Below are 20,038 nucleotides of genomic sequence, written 5' to 3' on the forward strand. Positions count from 1 at the left end.
AGCTTTTATTACCTGCAGCTCATTTCTATGCATATTGCAAAGGCTTAGGTCTTTTAATATAAATCCTTAGTCAGAAAACGTACTATCTGACATCTGATTTTGGGCTACTGTAGTTTAAAGCTGGCTTTATTTTCCCCACTTCCTTTGTGTCCCTGTTCCTTTTCGTAAGAGTTTTATCACATAATGGCTGGCTTGCCTATTTCCCTAGAGACGGTGCTGAGTTTTGTGGATGACATAATCTCTGGAGCGAAATCACCTTGTGCAATGCCAGCCCAGGTGCCTGACAAGTCATCTTCAACCATTTCCTTGATAATCCGTTGTCTGGAATCTGACACCATGTACATGTAAGTTTTAATACCAATAAATAGATTTTCAAAACAATCTTTGAGCTGATAAAATAATAGCCTTTGCATACCATATTTTTCAGAGTATAAGATGCACCAGAATATAAGACGCTCCTTAGTTTTTTGGGAGGAAAATAGGGAAAAGAATCTGCTTACCAGGTATTCATCTGGTTAGTGTCCTTAGTCTGGTCAGCTTCAGCACATTATTTTATCCCCTGGTTAGGGGCTTAAAAATTATTCTGAGAGAGTAACAATGAAAGAGTTTGTAAGCAGGTAAGAGTCGGGAACATCATTAGCACCTGGTTAGGGCTGGAAAGAAACATTTGGAGCAAGTTAGACCAATGGGAGAAAAAAACTTGGAAAGACTTAGGGCTTGGAAAACATTCTTCACAGAGAGTAATAATGAAAGAGCTTGGGTACATTCATAGCACCTGGTTAGGGCTGGAAAGAAATATCTGGAGCAAGTAAAGCAATGGAAAAAAAAATCCTACAAAGACAGGGTTTGGGATACATTCTTGGCAGAGAGTAACAATAAAAGAGTTTACAAGTTGGTAAAAGCTGGGAACGTTGTTAGTACCTGGTTAGGGCTGGAAAGAAACATTTGGAGCAAATAGAGAATGAAAAAAAGAAAATCAAAGACAGGGTTTGGAAAACATTATTTGCAGAAAGTAACAATGAAAGAGCTTGCAAGCCGGAAAGAGCTGGGAACATTGTTAGCACCTGGTTAGGGCTGGAAAGAAACTTACTCAGAGCAAGTTAGTGTAATGAAAAAAAACCCTGCGAAGACCTAAGTCTTTGGAAAACATTCTTCGCAGAGAGAAACAATGAAAGAGCCTGCAGGTAAGAGCTGGGAAGATCGTTAGCTGCTAGTTAGGGCTGGGGGAAAAAAACTACATTCAAAATATAAGACACACCCAAATTATCAGTCTCTTTTAGGGAGGAAAAAGGTGCATCCTATACACTGAAAAAAATATGGTACCTTATAAGCTTTGTGGGGATAGAGTGGGGGACAATCTTCATCAGATTTATTTCGAATCCTTGCTTATTTTGTTGACAAGGTGTTCTAAAGTCTCAAGATTGAGCAAAGGAACTTTTATAGATTTTCTAGTTTACAACTTCCAGGAAAGTAACAGAAAACTGAAGATGGCTCTGCTTTTAGCAATGACTGCAGTGAAATAAAGAACTAATTCATTTCTTTGTAATTCCTCTCTAAACGAGGAGAGACTTGAGATTCCCACAAATGCTCCAGACAGTTGTTCCTCATGAGGAGACTGCAAGACCATGGTCTCTAGCAAGTTAAAAGTTCTGGGAGGTCATCTTTTTTCTCAGAGAGTTGTCAGCACCTTTAAGGACAATGAGTTCACCTGCTTGTTTTTCTAATCACTTTGGAAATTGCTTGTTAACAGTCTTTCATTTATGAGGAATCTTTGGATCAACAAGGTTTGCACAGCCTTAGTTTCCTTCAGTCCATGGAATTTTAAATATAGGTACATATTGAAGGTCAATATTGCACATATTGAAGAATACTTGTGAAATGCCATATAATAAAATAACTGCATTAATTCTAAGTGAATCTAGGGGTCAGCTTCCTGGGTAAACCAGACTAGCAACATGAGTAGATGAGCTAAATCTACTTTATTGTAAAGCCAACAGAATCTTGCACTTCTGAAAGTTGCCATTACCACTTTTAAATGTTTGATCCATTAGGATAGGTCCTTTGTATGTTTCTTTTTTCTTTGATCATTAAGCAGGGGAGGGGGTCTTGCCTCTCTTTTCTCATTTCCTAGGCAGCTTCTCTCCCCCAAGGTCATTCCCAAATTCCCAAGGTCATTATACTAAGTGATATAATCCAGTTGGTGCTTTATAACTTACCCCTGGTTATGTTGTCCATTCTTTTTCCAGGTTCACACTTTGGGGTGTGGATAACACTGGGAGACGCTCAAGGTCAAGTGATGTGACAGTGAAGACTCCTTGTCCAGTCGTGGATGATATCAAGGCCCAAGGTAATTTTATGAGTTTGTAAATAAGGCACAATTTTCCATCAATAAGAAACACAAAAGCAAAAACAAAAAAAGCTTTTACTTAAAAAAATAGTAGCTTATTTTTAAAAAAGTTGTTCTTCGGGTGACAAGCTTATTCTTCCACCCACAAATATTAGAGCTATATTGAATCTTATGTAATTATTTTTTTTAAAGGTATGTGAAAATGTTTGCCTTTTTTGAATCTAGTGACACATAGTGAATTTGATCATTTCCCAAGGCAGTAGAGCCAAATGCTTTTACATACATAACAAAATTATAAACAAATTGAATTCTTTGAAAAGGAAGAAATTTCATTCCTTCAGGAAATTTTTCCTCCAAATGGGAAGGTTTTAATATTTGTTTGTATGTTTATGAATGCCCATTGATTTTCAGCTCTAAAAGAAGAATAGAAGAAATGAATATGTTTATATTAATTGATGTTCTGCCGACATGTCCCAACCGCCCGTAATTACAGGGTAATTGGTCCAAAAAGACACACACCACAGGATAGAAGGAAAACCAAAATTCTTTATCAACAGAAAAGCAGAAAAAACTCCCTTTTTAAATGTCAAAGGGATTTTCTGGTACACACAAGGCACAGGTTAAATGCAATCCAATTTCTCACCCAGTAACTGGGAAATTGAGTCCAATTCCAAAGTCCAGACACAATCTTGAACAGGGAAACAGCAAAACCACAATCTTGATGAAACTATGAATCAGATAAACTTCCACGAGGCTAAATCAGCACGCTGCTCTTTTTAACTGTAGCCCTAATTACAGCAGCCCCACCCAACCACAGGTGGCCTCACTTATCTCCTGTAATAATCCTTCAGTTGTTCTCTCTTATGCATCACTCTACGCATGCGTGGATCTGTCATAGGTTTTTGTTCAGAATCCAGGGATGATAAGGATGATTGATCTTCTCCTGGGCTGTTTGCCAAACTCCCCTCAGAGGAGATTCGAGTCTGGGGAGAGGGGTGGCATACAAATCTAATAAATAATAATAATAATAATAATAATAATAATAATAATAATAATAATAATTCTTCTTCTATCGGGAGCAAAACAGGCCTGTGGCATGTGGATGTTTCCCCCACATCCACCTTCACATTCCTTGAGGCAGGAGCTGGGCCAGAGCCAACCACAACAAATTGATATCAAGTGTTTTTAATACAGCAAATTACTGAAGTCTTACAACTCCCAGCAACCGATCAGGGCCCACAGGGTTGGCCTTCTCAGGGTCCCATCGGCTAGACAGGGTCAGTTGGCAGGACCACATGGGAGGGGCTTCTCTGTGGAGGCTCCGGCTCTCTGGAACCAACTGCCCCCGCAGATCCGCAGTGCCTCATGGCATTCTGCAAGGCCGTGAAAACTTGACTTTGTCGGCAGGCCTGGGGCCAGTGAGCTATATCATCTAGCCCCAACAAAGAGGATATGAATGATTTATTTTTAAGGGTTTTAAATTGTTTTTATATTGTTTTAAATTGTTGTACGGCACCCAGAGTCCAGAAGGAGTTGGGTGGCTTATAAATCAAATAAATAAATAAGTAGAAATTATAAGTATATTCTCTGAGCAGCTGAACCAGCTGGTAAGAAATTTGCAAAAAGAAGGGAAGGAAGAAAGACAGAGGGGAGGGGAGGGGAGGAGAGGGGCAGGGAAGGGCAAGGCAAAGGGTTTCCAAGCTCTGCAGTTGGCATCATCCACAAATGTGATCAATTAAAAAAACAAACCCCTGCATAGATCTTTGAAGACCTCCTTAGTTACTTTCCTCCACTGAGAATTTCCCATTTATTTTTACTTTTTGTTTTCTCTCTTTTTAAACTAGTTAGTAATCCAAAAAATGACAGGTCCTCTTATCTTGGTAATTGCTATGTTTACTTCAGAGGCAAGATTTAACTTTGCAGAATCCACTTGGTTTTCTTCAGCAAGGCTGGTTGTTTTTCCTTTATCATTTTTACCATACAAGGGGCGGCATACAAATCTAAATAAACATAAACATAAACAAACAATTTGCCCAGAAGAGACGCTAAGCAGAACAATTTATAATTTGGGGGGGCCTCTCCATTTAAAAATGGATGTCACATTAGCTGTTAGCCATGAGTGTTATTTTGAATAATATGTTAATACTTTAAAGGAATGTAAAGATAGACACCATCAATATGTATGGTTTCGCAAAAATTTCTTAAAACACCTTTTATTATCTCGATTCCCTAGTGTTACCTTTCTCTCTCTCTCTCTCTCTCTACTCTCTCTCTCTCTCTCTCTCTCTCTTCTTCTGCTCTTATTAGGACAGGCTTTATATTTCCACAGGAAATTTTATTTTTTGCAGGTTGCTGAATAGCGCCCAAGAATCATTATACACCTTTGCTTGACCCTTTATTATATTGTGGAATAAATGTCAGTTTAGCTTGTTAGAATGCCTCTCGCTTTGTCCTTTCAGTCTTTCAGCATTCAAAGCAGTCAGGAAAAGTCTGAAACCAACTCTCTCAAAAGCTGAGTTTACCCACTTTAGACTGCCTTCCTTCCTTCTCAGTAGAGCTGCTTAGTGCTTGCTGTTGGCTTTTCCAAAAAAGATCTCTTTATGTGGCATCATCCCTGGTATTTCAGTGTGTGAGATAAAGCAGGTGGAAAGATGGAAAAAATGTGAGGAAAGGGTACTTGCTTTTCAAGTTGAAGAGTAAAGTACATTTTGTGTCAGTCAATTCCAAATGCCCAGCATTTCCTATGAAAAGTATAAGTTCCAGAATTTAGAAAGGTTGAAGAGCCTGACTACTTCTTGAACAGTTTTGAAAAGTCTTGTTTCAACCACAAAATGAGGTTTGGGTGCTTGAAAGTGCTTGAAAAAAACTTCAGATCTCTTCCATATGATCCTTTTCACACTTTTTGTCAGAAATGTAAAAAGATCATACAATCCCTGACATAAACATGGTGAAGCCAGGACATCTAAACAAATAATTTGTCTAAGGTTTTCTTTGTTGCCTTTTTCCAATTACGAGTAATTTTCTTGTGGAGTTCTGCATGCTGATGTGCTATTGGACCTGTATTTGCCTTCTCAGTGACAATTTAGCCTCAGCCTGTCCACTTTTTTTCTATTTCTGTGAATCTGTGATCTTTTAATTTTATCTCAGTGCAGCCTCTAGAAGTCTTCTCTCTGAACTTTAGGATCAGCAATTGGATATATTAGGGCCCAAAATGTTTTGATGAAGCAGATGCCTTGTAAACACGTTGGCTGAAAACTGATTATGCATCAATTGTACTTAGGCTCTGAAAACAATTATTTCTCCTAGTTTGGCTGAGAGAAGTCTGAAAGTTCATCTAATGTTCAGCTTACCGCTATTTATATTGGTCCATTAAGTTATTAAATTGGGTTGTAATGCAGATAATAAACCAAATGTAACTAACTTACCTTGCACGAATAGCCAAAGCGACTGCCTCATCTCGCCTCATTCAAAGGTGTTAGAGAAAGCTTATCATTTATTAACCAGAACCATGTGCAGAAGCCTTGTACAGCCATATTTTATCCATTCTTTTCCCCCCAAACCAGAAATAGCTGATAAGATCTACAACCTCTTTAATGGCTACACTAGTGGAAAAGAGCAACAAACAGCTTATAATACCTTGCTGGATTTGGGCTCCCCAAGTCTTCATCGGGTCCTTTACCACTACAATCAGCACTATGAAAGCTTTGGGGAGTTCACTTGGCGCTGTGAGGATGAACTGGGACCTCGGTAAGAGCCTTCCTTCCTTCCTTCCTTCCTTCCTTCCTTCCTTCCTTCCTTGCACCTTCCCTCCCTCCCTCCCTCCTTCTCTTCTTTTCCCTTTCCTTCCTTTCTCGGCTTTCTGAAATTGCTATTGTAATCTTATTCATTTGTTTGTTTTTCACATTTCTGTAATACCCATCTCCTTCAAAGAGGTATTTGGGTGGTGTATAAAACTTTAAAAAATAAAAATAAATTAAGAGGAGGCAAGATACTAAGATTAGCTAAAAGTCTTGAACAAGTAGTTACTGATGCATTCAGACTTGGCTCACTCAGAACATTACAGAAATGAGGAAACCTCATACTGCCATGATGCTACAGGGGTATGTCACCAGCAGCCCTATGATCTCAGATTGCCTAACCATGAGTCAAATGGTCATGACATGCTGAGCAACTAGGACTATTCAAAAGAAATTATTTTCCAGCTCTTGCGGTCTCTAAAGGAACAGAATAAAATTTCAAAATCAGGTGATGGAGCCTCTACTTCTAAGCAGGTGATAGGCTATGTGATTGCCAAGATCTATTGTTTGCAAATTCTTGCTTAATCAAGAGGGTGGATCATTGCTCCACTTTTATATTTTTCCCTTTCATATTATTGCGTTTCTCCTCCAGCTGGAGGCCAACATTCCCTCCCACCCCAAATTGCTGAAAGAGGAAATCATGTTCATGTTCATCACCCATTATATTTTTGCCTTTGATGAAGCATGTTCACAGGTTTTTGTATTGCTTCAGTTAATTGAATTGTTGCGACACAAAAGAACTGAGTGTTTATATTGCAGAAAATGAAACCTCAAACAGAATTATATTCTTCCAGGGTCAAACTTAGTGAGCAGATAAGGATCTGAAATTGTATATCTCTTCTCGTCATTCTTTGCAAAATAAAGGTGATCGGTATGGAATTTCCCTGTCTGTTACTCTTCCAACAATCTAGGATAAATTAGATTTTGTTTTAGATGGAAATATATCTCCACCCTTATTGTAAATTCAAATAGAGCAAAGAGCTCTACATATACGCGTCATGCACATAGCCAATTTGTTATGCTTTCTCCACAATTGGGAGGGAACTATATTGGCATAAATCATTATGCCCCTGGATGTGCCTCTGAAACATGCTATTGTATGCCACTCTTCTTACAGCTTTAGCATGCAACCCCATAAAATTGATTGACTATCTAAAATTGATGAGACTATCTTCTCATCAGAAATTCTCTTCCTGACCAATATCACCAAGTACAGGAAAAGCTGCCCTTAGTTATCCCACAAAATGTATTTCAGGGCAGTAATTTACTCCCTGGGTGCTCTGGGTGCTTTTTTTTTTTTTTGGTCAATGTATGGTCTCACTATCAACCACTAGATGGATGCCAAGTGCCAGATTCATCTGTCCCTCTTGTTTGCCTTCTATCAGCTTGTTTGGATTTGTGTAGTCCAGTGCAGCTTCTGCATAAGTATTGATGAAGAGCCAGAGTTCAAGAAAGAAGTTTTGGGGTGCCTCGGTGTTTCGCATTCATGATTCTCATTATAATTTATTGCTGCCATATCCAAATCCACTAGCCTTCCATTGTTTCTTTTTGCAGAAAAGCTGGTCTTATCCTTTCCCAACTTGGGGATCTAAGTGGCTGGTGCCACGGCCTTTTACAAGAGCCCAAAATCAGTCTTCAGCGTACAACGCTCAAATTCCTTGCCTGCCGCTACAGTGAGATCAAGCCATATGGATTCAATTGGCTGGAGCTGAGTCGTGACCTGAAGAAAACATGTGAAGAACAGATGCTGAGTGTTCTTTACAATGACTATGGAGACAAAGATAACTGAGCAGGCTCACAGAAAGACATCCAAGGAACTTCCTCAGAATTGGGAAGACGGGGAGTTTATAGGAGCAGGTTGTTGGGGGTTTTATATGGATATTCAACACACCAGATAGATCTCTAATGCTGAGAGGGAGGGGGAGAGAGAGAGATTGAGAGAGATAGAATTTTGTTTTTGTTGACTTAGTTGGTTTCACATGGTACGAATCTTTCCCACATTTGCAAGTGATGTGATACCTAGTGTGTTTATGGGAGATGTTATCTTTGGATTGAGGTAACTGCTTTGTTCATTTTGCCAAGATATTCCTTAGGCTTCTGTGGGGAGGTATTACCGCATGTGTGTGTGTGTGATCCACCAAGAAAACACTCCTAGAACAGCAGCCTGTTCCACACAAGTAATGCCACTGATACAAGGGTACACAGAGATGCACATGAAATAGAACAGAATAACCAAAACTAACAATATTCTAAACAATCGGCAACGGAAGAAGAATGCAAGCATGTTTAAAGGAAAGGATAAAATACATAGAATGAATTAACTAAATATCTTCCACAGAAAAGTTATTTTACCTGATTTCCTTTTGTAATAGCCATCCTTTGTTATTTCACTTTTTAATGAAAGATTTCAAAGATGCCAAATAGCCGAGATAATTTAGGATCTTCCATATTTCAAAGATGCCAAATAGCCGAGATAATTTAGGATCTTCCATATTTTAAAATACAAATACTAAAGCAAATGCTAAAAATCATAGCATCAAAACTCTTTGCCATTAGGAAATGCAAATAAAAGTAAGTGCAGAAGTTGAAGTTGTTTGACAGGGGAACCAATCATTTATATTGGGAGCTATTAGATGTAAATTTAAAATAAAATTTAAGTATCTTAAATCACAGTCATCCAGCCTGAACCAGCAGTTATTAAGACTTGACTGCAAATAGTGCAATAACATAAGTGAGAAGAAAACTACATCCATTGTTGTAGAGGTAGAAAGAGAAATTAAGAAGCAATTCATCTAATAGGGTTATTACATTTGGAACAATGCTTTACCATCAGGATTATGAAGCTTTGTTCAGTTTCTGTACACTCAGAATTTAGTTACCAGGATATACAATTAGATTTACATATTCCATATGTATGAGTATAGAAATAGCACTTAGACTTATATACTGTTTCATAATGCTTTACAGCTCTCTCTAAGTTGTTTACAGAATCAGCCTATTTCCCCCAATAATCTGGGTCCTCATTTTACCCACCTTGGAAGGATGGAAGGCTGAGTTAACCTTGAGCCTGGTGAGATTTGAACTGGTGAACTACAGCCAGCAGAAGCAGCTTGCAGTACTGCACTCTAACCACTGCGCCACCAAATTTCATATGTGGTGAACTTCCTTGTAGCTGCTGCTGCTGAGCCAGAAAACAAATGGCTACGAGGGTATGTGATTTGCCGAAGAGTTTCATCTATGTTTGGCTGTTACAGCCAAGTATTTCTTTCACTTCTTCAAGAGTCATTTAAACCATGTGTCTCTGCCATCCAAACAGTTGGCCCTTGTTTAACATCACCGCAAAGGAGATGATAACAGGAAATCTTAGAGCCAGGCAGTGTCCAGTAGGATTAATGTCCAGTTCAGGGATGGGTTGCTTCCAGTGCAGTAGGTGGCTGTGCACTGGTAGCGGCTGTCAAATTGCACAATTTGTGTACGACTGCTCCAGTGCCAATCCTTCAGGCGCTGCCATATTTTGTATTTAATTTTTTTAATTTTTTTTTCTTCCTGCGCATGCACATCAACAAAATCTCACCAGAAAATGCTCATGCGCATGACATTTTAGCAATTTTTTGCTTCCACACATGTGGAAGTTACTCTTGATAGATGTCCAGTTCTGGGGTTTCTTGTTGCCTTGTACATACTCTGCAAATATTCTGAGCCAAGAACTTCTCAGGGAAACTGAGCTAGAGAAATTTTTATCTGCACCAGGTAATAACAATCTTCAGGAACATAACTAGAATCAATAAGATGAGGCATGACAAAATTCAGCTCAGCAATTTTTTATTTGCCAGTGGCAACAAAAGAAACCCCCAAAGGTGAGAGGTTTAATTACGGAAGCTTTCAACTCCCGAGAAAGGCAATGTATTCTTGCTTGTTACAGCTCCGATAGGAATGAAGGACTTCAAACAGTAGGCAGCTATTGCAAAAGGCTTTGGCTTCCTCCCATTCCATCACAATCTAAAGCTTCTTTCAAAATATTTGGAAACTTGATAATTATGTACATATATGTTCTGCCTGTCAATATTTGCCTATCCTAAGGATACTTTCAGATTACAAATACCTGAATACACTTCTAAAATGCACAATCTACTTTAGATTATATTGCAGAAAATATGGTCTGAAAAATGTTTTGGCAGAATAAATGCTGCATTTATTATTCCCTATTGCAGTGTTCCTCAAACTCTGGAACTTTAAGATGTGTGGACTTCAACTCCAGGAATTCCCAGCATGTTTAATATCTTAAAAATTGCTGAAATTGAGGTCCACATCCTTACTGCCTTGCTGTGCACACATTCGTGGTTGTTACTTCCCACAGTTGTTCTTCATTAAAAACTATCCAGTCATTAGGAATTCTAAAAAATAGACCCCTAAAAATATGAGATTAATTTTTCAAGCGCATAGAGGCCTAAAAATATCAGGATGAATCGTAAATATGTGCTGTGCTTGCACCAGATCTAAAATATGGCTTCATGACCAGTTTCAAGCATGCACAACCCTCCTTATCTAATTTGGCTCTGAAAATAGGTTCTGAAATTAGTGAGATAGCAAATCCGTGCTTAGGATGTTGGTTTCTTTATATGGAAAGTAATGTTGAGAGACTAATCACTAAAAATCATCAGTTGGAAATCCCTTATTTGTTTGTGACTACCATTCTGAATACAAATATTGCCTGCAATTTAAACAAAGATGGTAGATGCACTCTTCGTATTAACTCTCATGTTAGGTCAACAATAAGGAACAGGAATGGAAACAGAATATTAGCCCATAAGGTATTCACTTTTTATATACCAAAAATATTGGTAATGGGTCTCCAGCTGAATGTTCTGAAATCTGACAACAAATTGCTTACTTCTGTGGAATATTTTCAACTAGAGATGTTTACGCCCTTAAAAAAGCCTTAGTCAATGAAACATGTTAAAAATTGCTTCATTTCTGATGACTACCACTTTGTGATGATTGTAGATGGAGAAAGGGGTAGGTGTTTTTAGATGGTGCAGATGCTTTTTGCTTAATTCCACCAGTGTCAGGAAGATGTATAGGTCAATGCATCGGGAAAGCACTGAGTTGGGAAAGCAAACAAGCAATTTTTTATTCAGGCATACGTGGAACTGCTTGAATTAGAAGAGCCTCTCTCTCCTTCCAAGTGTCTTGTGCCGTTCTTTTTGCCAGCGGTCCTCCCCCCACTACTTACTTTCCAAATCTTGGCTCCCAAAATGCTATAGCCATTTGGCTATGTTGAAGAACAGTTTCCTCTTAATATCTCATATCTCAGTTTAGGGTTTCCTTGCTGCAGAATTCTTCTTTTCTACATGCAGGTTTCATGTTTGAATTAGTGGAATATTATCCTTATTTTTATAAATACTTAGCACGCATAGACGCAAAAACGCATTCACTAATTGCAGGCACCATTAAATTTGTTATGCACCATAATATTGAAGTCAGAATATCTTTAAACCATCTGCATTTTATTTAATAAGAATTTGATAGTATTTTTTAACTAAAACAAAAATTCAGTCATGTTCTTTCAAAATTTTGCTTCATTGTACCCTGGGTGATAGTTTTGTTTTTGTTTTTTAATAGTGCCACTTGCTTCAGATTGCTCCAAGTCAAAGCAATTATGCTCAATCATCCTATGAACAAGGGAACTAACTTTGCCTTCTCTCTGCCTGAGGAAAAAGGACTAAGAAAGGATCACTGCTCTCTCAAACTATATTTTTCCAATTGACAGATATGAGCTTTACCAGCCAGGATATGGTACTATTCATTGGAATCATATCCCTTAACTTGGGCCAGGGACCATGTATAAAAGAAGAAAGTAAAAGCTACCTAAACTTGTTGAGTATCTACAAGGATTTCAGGAATCTTTCTGATTCTTGAAATTTTTGGACAAGAAGATTTTGTTCCAACTATTAATGTACTTATATTTACTGTGTTGTGAAATAAAAGAGGACTGACCTTACAAATGTAGACAGTTATAGGATTGTTTTGTTATTGAGCCAGTTTTAAAAGCCCTTCAGGTGGCTATATTTTTATTATTTTAGAATGAAAGAATGGAATCAAATTGAACTTTTCCTATTATCCCTTCAAGATTTTATACTGTGTATTAGTCTAGTTATCTTTTACTTGTTGTGTGGTTAATATGATCAATTTCCCCAAATTCAGTATGATTCTCACTTTTTTGATGCTTGAATTCTAACTCAAAAGTTTTGCTACTCTTCTGTAAAGATTGCAGTTGGTAGAAGTGTTTTGAAACAGCAGTGTTATTGTTATTCTTAAAAAAAATTCAAAACAATCATTGTTATACACTGTAAAATTCAAATGAACTGAACATCTTACTGAATATTAAATGGCACTGTTAGTAATTTGCGAGGTTGAGGAATTACAATGTCTGTTTATTTTTCACACCAACTGATGTCATCTCCATAACTTCCCAAAATTATTAATTTTGCTTTCAAACCCTGCAACCTCATCTGAGCTTGTAGAGATACATCTTCACATTTTTATATAGATCAGTTATTAGGAACAAAGATGCACTTAGCAGTTTAAAATAATTCTCCACTTCTAAAACATTTTGAACTGAATTATATTACCCTGGTTTTGCAATTGTAACATACGCTAGTATTACTGAATCTACTTTTTCAAAGTCTGAGTTTAATGTTGTGCTTAAATCTGGCTTTTCTCAAAATCATGAGTTTTAGCATTACATAGTCACTTTCCCCCGGAATTACTGTTATTTCACCTTCTCTCATCTTCCCTATTGATTGGTATCAAATCAAGGATAAGTGATCTTCTTCAGTCCTCTAAAAGTTACATTTCTTACGTAAATGTCAGAAAATTTCTGAAAAACCCTGCTTGGCACATGCTGAATCGTAACAATTGTCAATGTTTAAATTACTATACCTCTTGAAATACTTTTTGGAAAGTATCTGCACCACCTCTTTAATTGGAGGCACTTTTATTGCTGCTTTTATTTGTTCCTAAAGTGACTTTAATGCTGATGCTTTTTGCAGCATTGCCTAGTTAATTAATCTTGGTTCTCTGAGCTTCTATTCTTTTTGAACAAATGATATCCTTAAACTTTTATATTTCAGGCAGTGGAATCATATCTGTTACACTTATTTGCCTTCTGTACTTAGATGTCAAGTGTATCTTATTTCTTGAACTCTGAGGATCATTATAATGAACCAATTTTGGGGGGTGGGGGGGGAGTGGTTTAAGAAGCTCCATTTCAGTCTCATTTTCTATAGCGCACAAGTGTTTATCTGAGGTTCTTCAGAATTTCAATTTCCATTTCCATTCCTTACTAGATCCAGTTTAAATTGGCCTCTAATCCATCTTGCCCGGCTTTGACCAAATATATTCTTTAACCTGAGGTGCTGTCTATTTGGTATCAGTAATTCCCACATTATGGTCATTCAAACCATCACACCAAGTCTCTCCTATTAATATAATTTGCATAGCGCTTTCTCAATTGGTGTTATTCCTGTCTTTCTTTCTGGTTCTCTTCAATGGAGTGGGTGGACAGATGAGATCACTATCTGGCCCCAGGGCTGTGAGTTTCTCTCTGAATTGATGCTCCCCTCTTGTTATAATAAAGCATATTTCTCAATCTCCCTGAGATTTTCAAAATCTAGTTGGAATTATTATAATTTTTCCTTGGAGCACCATTTATCCTTGTATATATCAACAAAAAGCAAAAAAACATACTAATAAGTCTCAAAAACTTGTTTTTGTTTTGCTTTAAGTCCTTTAATACTAGTAGATTGAACACTACTTCAATCAACAGTTCTGCTCAAGAAATCTTAATTTCAGTACTTTTTAATATTCAATCACCAAGACTTCTCAAAGGGCACAATAGCTTCCTCCATGCCCCCTAGGGATCAATCCTTCTGACTAAAGATTCAGAGCCTTATTCATCTGAAAGCATCTGAAATTTTTTTTCTAAGTTCCAACAGAACAGAATCATCATACTACTAAATTTTTTGTCATTACCATTAACTGGAGAAACTGATGCATCATAGGGCAACAGTTTTTCAATCAAGGTATCTCAAATGGGCTAATGTACAGAATGCATCCAAAGTCAGAGATCCTTGGCTCCCAAAGGATAGATATTTGGGAATGTTATATTGTTTCACTGCTACTGCCTGCTACTGCGGTCATGTGAGCTTCATTTTCAACATTCAAGGACAGTTTCCCAGCCAGTTTCTGAATACCTTACTCCTTTCCCCACTCAGCAACAAGCAATTAACTCGTAAAGTGGCTCTTAAAGAAGCAACAACAAAGGTGCATAAAGAAACATTTTGGAATTTTTATTGTTACGTTCTCTTTCTCTGGCACACAAACATGCACATATATTTATATCCCATCTTTGTTCAAGAACTCAAAGCAAATACATAGAGCTCCATCCTCCTCTTGTGGCTACAGTTGGAGTATACACTGGATCTTTCTAGTATCAGTCAAATACATTAGCTACTATACCTTAGCTTTTGCCCATTCTGTTTCATTTTAACTGCTTCTTATTCTGAATGTCTGGTTTACTTTGGCTATGTCATGTGTGCACATTCATCGGGGAAAGTAATAATGCTAGGAATAATTAGTAGAATAAAAGTGGCAAGTAAAGAACACACTGGCTTGATAACATCAGATATGTGACAAGGTTGAATATCCAAGAATTGAAAGAAGCTGTCTTGGCAGGGTAGCATGTAGAACACTTGCCTATAAAGTCACCAAGCATTTGTTGAATGCAATGAAATGGTTAAACCCACAAAACTCTGAATGTAGATTGGCCCTTCCTTTGGCCAGCAGAATTCAGACAAATCAGTCCTGCCCAAGCCCTCAAGAGGTCAGATGATCCCATTTTTTAACTGTCTCTGATAGCTTCCTACAACTCAGTGTAGAACATTCTAAGGGATTCTAAGTTCTGAGGTGAGAATAGCAATGTACAACATTGTGGTAAAAAAAAAAAGTTCAATTAAAATAAAATATAAGGAAAAGGGGGGGGGTCATGTCAAAAGATTACACCAATCATTGGGATGTGTCGAGGAATCACATTTATCAATAAATGTTTGGTAAATGGAGTTTTAAAAACGGAGTAGGAAAGGTAAAATCTACCTGAGAACATGTGGCAAACACTATTTTTTATGAGAGTTCATCAACACAACACCCTTCTTCAACAACAAGGCCTTAACAGAGAAAGAGCAAGGCAGAACGCACAATGTATTATTTCTGCTGATGTTGGTGCCATGGCCCAATCTCTCCTTACTGTCATGTGTTTCTATTCCCTGCAGAAACTGCCCATTTCTGCTGAATGAAAGATCAGGATAGGCAATTTACAACCTCTACCTAATGAATGACTCACTTTATATATCAATGAAGAACCTATTGAAAATTAGTTCAGGAAAAAAGATCAGACAAGAAAATGACCTCTTCCAAATGATATCCTTTGGGTGCCAAGGTGAGATCCAATTGAGGAATGGATCGAATCATTCTGCAATTATTCAAGGGCAAAACCATCATTACATCAGACATTTAATGCTAGGCCCCAACCAGCAAGTCAAATTTATTCGAATTTACTTCATAGATCCAGTGAGAATTGAAAATGGGTATATACCATTAACAATGAAATTCAATGTGAGATTGTTGAATTATTTGAAACAACGGGGAGGGAGAGAGGAAGGATTTCTGATACTTTCAGTCAGCTTCCTACAACGAAATTCAAAAGGAGAAGCCAGCATAACTGTATTTTGCTCCTGTTCATACTGTTTTGTGTCCATGCATGGTCATTTGGTTTCTTTGTTTAAATAAGGAAATATCTCTGAAATATTAACCAAACAGAGGGCAGAAGGGAAAGGGGGGACATGATTGAAACATTTAAATATGTTAAAGGGTTAAATAAGGTTCAGGAAGGAAATGTTTTTAATTGGAAAATGAATATAAGAACAAGGGGGCACAATCTGAGGTTAGTTGGGGGAAAGATCAGAAGTAATGTGAGAAAATATTGTTTACTGAAAGAGTAGTAGATGCTTGGAACAAACTTCCGGCAGACGTGGTTGGTTAATAATAATAATAATAATAATAATAATAATAATAATAATAATAATAATTTATTAGATTCTTATGCTGCCCCTCGACTAAAATAAATATAATAATTAAAAGAAAGCATCTAAAAACCCATCATTTAAAAAACCATACAACACAAGCATACCATACATAAAACTCTGTAAGCCTGGGGGAGGCGTCTCAATTCCCCATGCCTGACGATATAGGTGGGTCTTAAGCAATTTACGGAAGACAAGGAGGGTGGGGGCAGTTCTAATCTCTGGAGGGAGTTGATTCCAGAGGGCCCTTCCCCTGAGGCCTGCCAGATGACACTGTTTAGTCGACGGGACCCGGAGAAGGCCAACTGTGGGACCTTATCGTCCGCTGGGATTCGTGCAGCAGAAGACGATCCCGGAGGTATTCTGGTCCGATGGCATGTAGGGCTTTATAGTAACTGAAATTAAACATGCCTGGGATAAACATATACCGTGTTTCCCCGATAGTAAGATAGTGTCTTACTTTCTTTTTACCCCCAAAAGCCCCACTAGGTCTTACTTTCGAGGTATGTCTTACATACCCCCCCCCCCGCCGTTTCCCGCCTCCACTCACCAAATTGACAGGGTGAAGTCGGGAAGACCCAGGGAAGGTTTCTTCGGCCGCCCAGCAGCTGATCTGCTCGGCAGCGCGGCAGCAGCCCTGGCAGCGGTTCCCTCCGCTTTGACGGCGCTGGTCCGCTCGCTCGTCCCCACAACCAACCCGCTTCCCCGACACGCGTCTGGAGGGGAGGAGCCGCTCTGCGCAGTTGGGCAGCCCTGCCTGCCGGAAAGGAGGCGGGCGAAGGAGGGCGCAGCTACGGCCGCCTGCTCGGCTCGCTTCTACAACTTCGGACCAGCGCCGTCCTTCGCCTCGCATTTCCGGGTTGGTGAGCCTGGATTGTTTTTCCTGCGAGCGCTGGTCCCCGCTAAGCCTTCTGCGCCTGACTTGGCGAGGCGAGAGGGAAGAAGGAGAAGCGCAAGTGGATGCGGAGCGAAGGAAGGATAAATGCCTCCCGGGCGCTCCGCATCCACTTGCGCTTCTCCTTCCCTCTCGCCTCGCCGAGTCAGGCGCAGAAGGCTTAGAGGGGACCAGCGCTCACAGGAAAAACAATCCAGGCTCACCAACCCGGAAATGTGAGGCGAAGGATGGCGCTGGTCCGAAGTTGTAGAAGCGAGCCGAGCGGGCGGCCGGAGCTGCACCCTCCTTCGCCCGCCTCCTTTCCGGCAGGCAGGGCTGCCCAACTGCGCAGAGCGGCTCCTCCCCTCCAGACGTGTGTCGGGGAAACGGGTCGGTTGCGGGGACGAGCGAGCGGACCAGCGCCGTCAAAGCGGAGGGAACCGCCGCCAGGGCGCCGCGAACTGCTCCAACGCCTCCCTCGCTTTTAGTACCGTGTTTCCCCGAAAGTAAGACATATGTCTTACTTTCGGGGTATGGCTTATATTAGCCGACCCCCCTGAAACCCCCCATATGTCTTACAATCGGGGGGGTCTTACTATCGGGGAAACATGGTATCCATCCTAAGATAAAATACAGGAAATAGTATAAGAGCAGACTAGATGGACCATGAGGTTGTTTTCCGCCATCAATCTTCTATGTTTCTACATTTCTATGAGTTTAGTATCTTTTACATCTCTTGCTTCTGGATCTTACTGTCATGCATTGAGTTTGATCATTTATTTGGTCTGTCTTCCACTGTCCAGGAACCCGTTTAAAACGTATAAGCTTTAAGCTTATCAATGGTGACTTGCTTCATCTTTCTTTAAAAACTGTGATAATTAACATTTGCTGCAAAGACACGTTAGGTTTTCAGGCAGGAAACATTACAATTTCAAATTCTCGTCCATTCATCTTCACCTTTTCTTTTTATAGCACCAAAGAAGGCTTTTATTCATTCTTGTTGTATTTCACAGATTTTTATTTTAGCCAATAGCAACTATTAATATAATGGGGGAAATTGTTGAAGAACTTCCCCTTCAATTCCCCTGCCAAACCTCTGTTAGTTCAAACTGTGAGTTTCCTCCTTGAAAGCAAACTGCTTTATATTTTGTAATTTCTGCATGCTCAGGAGAAACCAATCAGTCCTTCGTTCTCAGTGGGCTATCAGCAGCTCTCCAGACACACACCTTATAATAAGCTTTTTGAGATGTTATTTTTCACAGCTCAGTGCACAGTCCCTCAGAACATACAGCTTCTCTGATCAAGCTACTTTTTTCCTCTGGGCAGTGTTATGAGAAATGTTGTGGTGGCCTGAAGGGACTGCGATAAACAGTGATAATGCTTTTATACAGAAGAGAACACTCCTAGGATTAAAGAACAGCTAAGTTCTAGAACATTGGGTAGATGCCAATGCAAGGTCATGAAATGCCTGGATTACCATTAGGAGAATTGGTACAGATGTCTTTCAGACTAGAATGGTGAACCTGACTATATAGGACATAAATAGGTTTGCAGTTTGAGGCTTTCAGAAATATAACTAGTTATTGGAATTGTATCAGTGAGATAATTCATTGGAAGAGATGGCATCCATCTACATGGCATCCATTTATACATTATATATTGTTTAAAAATGTCAAGGCATAAAATGGTTAATAGTCCAAGAGATATCGAATCCATTCTGGCAGTGTTCCCAGACTAATGACCCTCTGATAAGAACAGTCTTGGGCTGGAATCCAAAACTCATTAAGAAATTCTCTTGGAAGTGATTCTATCAATCAACCAATTCACAGTGTACCATTTCTGAATAAGCAGATTGCATGATTTTAAAGCTGTCTTGAGGCAGAAATACTCTTTAGACTCCAGAGCTCACATCTGGCCATAATGGGAACATTGTCCATCATGCTAATTCTCATGAGAATTTCCCTTATATACTCCCAAGGTGTGACCAAGTGTTCCATAGAGCTACTAACACAGAGACCCTTTTCTCCTCAGATACTCGTCTGCTAATACTTCTTCTCACTCTTGTGTCTAATGGTATCATCCTCATCCTCTGATTCATCATCATCCTCTTCACTCTCACTCAACATCAACTGTGCAGGTGCCCCAGTCTCTGGTTGTTTTCCAATCTCTAAGTCCTCATCCTCTTCACTCTCAGACTTGGTTATCAAGAACACTGGCCTAGGATACCAATACATATCCATCTCTCAATCCTTGAAATCCATGATCAGCTGAGTAGGACATGGACCAGCCAGAACACAGTGACTAGACTTTTGTGTTTTTCCCCCATTTACTTCCCTGACTCTTAAATTGCTCTACAAGGTAAAGGCATTGGGGAAGGAATACAAAGAAGAGAAGAGTAAAGGCAGGACCAAAACTTTGCTGGTGTTGTTGCACTTTAAATATCTCCATGACAAAAACTGACTTGTAGCATATGAGTATACAGAATTATTTAACTTTACTTTTTATCCAGCCTTGCAGCTGAGGTAATAAAGATGCAAGAATAAAGATAAGGTAATAAAGATGCAAGATGTAAAAAAAGAAGAAATATAACTAGCAAGATTAAATTACCTCAATATGCTATGATCCTTGAAATAACTAGGCATCAAGTATCTTCCTGTATTATATATGTACAACCAACACAAGAACGCAAGTACACATCTGAATTATAACTGATAGGTAAGGGTAAGAGAAAATCCCAATTTCAAATCTTTTAGGCCTGAATTGCTATTAAGTGTTAAAGACTAAACACACCTAACAATTTAGATGATGTCTACAATTTTAATGTTAACACACTGGGCTATAGCTCATAGCACTGACTTTATCGGAATTGTAATATTCACAA

General features: G+C 38.9%; 1 protein-coding gene across 1 annotated transcript in view; it reads left to right on the plus strand.

The window, feature by feature from the left end:
* The window catches only part of ASTN1 (astrotactin 1), a 182,590-nt gene extending 170,080 nt beyond the window's left edge, over positions 1-12,510 (plus strand). Inside the window, exons 18-22 of the mRNA XM_070749042.1 lie at positions 209-344; positions 2,247-2,347; positions 5,911-6,094; positions 7,699-7,877; positions 11,767-12,510. Coding sequence (XP_070605143.1) covers positions 209-344; positions 2,247-2,347; positions 5,911-6,094; positions 7,699-7,877; positions 11,767-11,822 — 656 coding nt within the window. The 3' untranslated portion in view covers positions 11,823-12,510. The remainder of the gene's footprint in view (positions 1-208; positions 345-2,246; positions 2,348-5,910; positions 6,095-7,698; positions 7,878-11,766) is intronic.
* Positions 12,511-20,038: the final 7,528 nt, after the last annotated feature.

The sequence above is a fragment of the Erythrolamprus reginae genome, chromosome 3 (assembly GCF_031021105.1).
Source record: "Erythrolamprus reginae isolate rEryReg1 chromosome 3, rEryReg1.hap1, whole genome shotgun sequence".
In the NCBI taxonomy this organism is placed as follows: Eukaryota; Metazoa; Chordata; class Lepidosauria; order Squamata; family Dipsadidae; genus Erythrolamprus; species Erythrolamprus reginae.